Below are 3,299 nucleotides of genomic sequence, written 5' to 3'. Positions count from 1 at the left end.
ATCAAAGTGATTAATTAAGCAGCCGCATATTAACCTACAAATTTGACTTAACTATTTTTTTCTAGGCTCACAATTTGCAAGCTAACTTCTGCCCACTTTGCCTCCATTTCTAGTAGCTAGTTGAGTAACTAAATTTGATGACAGTTTATTAGTTATTATTAATATTAATCTATATTATAATGTATGAAGCCATATAGGCATATATTATAACTTTTTCAACCAGATCCATCGTAAGAAAATTGGAAAGTCCGATGGAAACCAGCGACTAGATTAGTGTCTAGATATTGAACTTTAAGAGGGTCAAATAGATGACACTTCTCGATTATTCAAAATTCAGGCAATATATATTAAACATTTATAAGTATTAGATGAAGAATTTTCTACACAAATATACTTAGTTATGTAATATATATGCATGTCCTGTGTAAAAACGTTTATGCTGTTCTCGTATACTCCATTGGTTATGTTAAACACCCATATGGCCATATATAAGCGTTTTTATATACTACTTTAAATGGTATACATAACACTGTCATTAAAATTGCTATGTCTTTTTTAACATACATCGTATGACTATTTTCGGGCACCGTGTACAAGTGCATATATATATATATATATGATACATATAGTAACGTCGTGCTACATTTGTTTTTTAAAGAGACGTGAAATGAAATGAAGTGAAAAAACACAGAAAATGATTTTTGTCTCGAGTTTTTTTAATGGTATGATGTGGAGTCGTGGAGAAAAGAATATAGAGGATAACATTAAAAATCTTCTCTTTTAGTTTTCCTTATAGACGGATTTAGAGAAAGTAAAATAAGATTTTGTCATCGCAAGGTTTACACTTTCACTTAATATAAAAAGTATTTTAAATGGTATATATTTGCAAAATTGTAACTTTTTTTTTTCTTTTCCCTGAAAGCATGTTATAAAATCTTTTTTTTTATTTATTTTGAACTCCATCATTTGTTTCACTTCTTTCTTTTCTTTCCTTAATTTCATTTATTAAACTCAGAACACAACGTTACATTACATATATAGTACCGCATGTGCAGGACCCAAAGGGCGTCTAGGTTGCATTCGAAAACATTATTTTGTAATTAATGTAAAATAGAAAAATATAAATTTGTAGATTATAAAAACAATTCATAGATATGGGTAATTGTCTATATATGATAACAATTAATACATGTTCCTCTCTAAAAAAATAATTACAATATATAGCATAAGTTAGTCACTACATTAATTAGTCTCTTCTGAATTCGTCTATGGTTTAGAGCTACTTATTCATATTACAACTTGTACTAATTTAAGCGAGACCAACCAGCAATCAGAGCTCCAACAATTCAAAGTCGCGTGATAACGTTAAACTTAAACGAATAAGAACTTAGGGTATGTTTGGTTGAAGGTAATGGAATGAAGAGGGAATGGAATGGGAGAAGGAATGGAATGGACAAGAGAATGAAATGGATCATTACCATTCATTTGTCTTGTTTGGTTAACCTATAGGAATGAAATCAATTATTAATTTTTATTGTTTGGAATCCATAAAAATTGTAGAAATGAAATAGAAATAATAAAAACACTCATATCTCAAAATATTTTTTAGCCAAAAAAAAAAACTTACAATGGCGACGGTGGTAGCTCCGGCGACGAAAATGGTGGTGGCGGTGGCGGCGGTGGCAGCGGCGGCGGTTGTGTCGGCGGAGTTGGTGGTGTTGCCAATGGTAGTGGTGGTGGTGGTGGTTGTTAGATGGTAGTGTTGTTGAAAAAGTATGGTGAAGTAGGAATGAAATGAAAAAAAGAAGGGGGTGGGAAGGAATGGTTTTGATGGAATGAGATTTCATGTGTAATGGATGATTCCATTCCATTGAGTAACCAAACACCACTTTTTTTATTCACACGTAATGAATCATTTCATTCCTATTGTTATTCCTGCATACCAAACGCTACCTTAGATCAACCTCATATACTTGCTAAAACATCAACCATGGTATCTGACTTGACCTTAAATTTGAACTTGAAAATAATATATGCTGAGTAAAAAAGATGCGCCATAATTTGAACTTGGAAAATAATATATATGACACGTACGTTCTTATTCATAAAATATATACTTGTAGTTGGATCCTTTATTGTATGTGGATAAAGTTTTTAAGTTCAAAACAATTAATTCAAACGGGATAAAAATGGGACCTATATATTTTCCATTTTAGTTCTCAGCTAACTATTTTTATAGAAAAAAAAATGTTAAATGCACCAAAATTTTGTTCTCATAACAAGATCAAAATTAGTAAATTCTATAATGAAAAAATTAAACCAAATAATGTAACAAATATTAATTAATTATATTGCTCCAATATACATTTCTTCTTCCATATGCACAGTCAAGTGATGACAATCAAAGCCATCAACTTATAACATAACTTTTTTCCATGAAAACGCCGTCGTTTATATACTTTATATAGCAAGAGCCAAGTTAACCGTACTACTCCACACCTTCAAATCATTCTCATACGGTGTCAAGTTCAAATCCATAAACAAGCCTCTCTTCTCCGCCACCGGCTCAAGCCGAGCCGCCGCCACAAGTCGACCAGGCGTTGGGTGGTCACGGTGACGTCGCATATGACCACCCAACGCCTGCCCGATCGCAAACTCCAACCCACAAACCGAGCACTCGTGCGTCTTCGGCTTAGGCGGTGTATTAACCTTGTCAGCCGTGTCGGTTGACTTGAGCCGCTTGTGGCTGGCTCGGTGGCCCCCGAGTGCTTGGAATGACTTAAATGTTTTATTACACGTCTTACAGTTAAAAACCCGGTCCTGTGTAGGACCGGATTCCCCGACACGTGAAAGAAGCATTAAGCAGTTGGCCATCGCTAAGTTTTCGACCTCTCTATCGTCCACCCAAGATCTTTTGATCGTCATTTGTATCGAAATGGTGGATTTGGGTTTGTGAAATTAATGTTGTTGGAATGGTTTATGTTGTTGCTTGGTGTGTTTGGGACATGACATGTATATATATAGGAGAGCACGTGTGTGGAAACTTAAGTGAAACTGATAACGTGTGAGTTGTTATATATGACCGCGTACGCCGTACAAGATGAGGTAACTGTTTGAGCTAAGAAATAGGGGAAACTTCTAGGAAATTAAGATTCAAACCGAAAGAGTGTTCGGGTTTTCTACGGCCACCCCAAAACACCCCACCAATATGTCTCGTATAACTCTATACAAGGCACACTGGTTGGTTTTTTTTAGAAAAAACCATTAATTTTGTCTTATTATGTTTTTTTGTCTAAAGA

At 34.4% G+C, this 3,299-nt stretch overlaps 1 protein-coding gene across 1 annotated transcript; it reads right to left on the bottom strand.

Moving 5' to 3' along the window:
- Positions 1-2,382: 2,382 nt before the first annotated feature.
- On the bottom strand, positions 2,383-2,994 carry LOC143561697 (zinc finger protein ZAT11-like). The gene has a single exon (XM_077049699.1). It carries the CDS (start codon positions 2,923-2,925, stop codon positions 2,461-2,463), a length of 465 nt encoding a protein of 154 aa, XP_076905814.1. The 5' UTR covers positions 2,926-2,994; the 3' UTR covers positions 2,383-2,460.
- Positions 2,995-3,299: the final 305 nt, after the last annotated feature.

Source organism: Bidens hawaiensis, unplaced genomic scaffold, assembly GCF_021521415.1.
Source record: "Bidens hawaiensis isolate Kalapana, Puna unplaced genomic scaffold, B.hawaiensis_p1.1 tig00020777_1, whole genome shotgun sequence".
Lineage (NCBI taxonomy): Eukaryota > Viridiplantae > Streptophyta > Magnoliopsida > Asterales > Asteraceae > Bidens > Bidens hawaiensis.
This window is presented reverse-complemented; position numbering and strand designations above follow the sequence as displayed.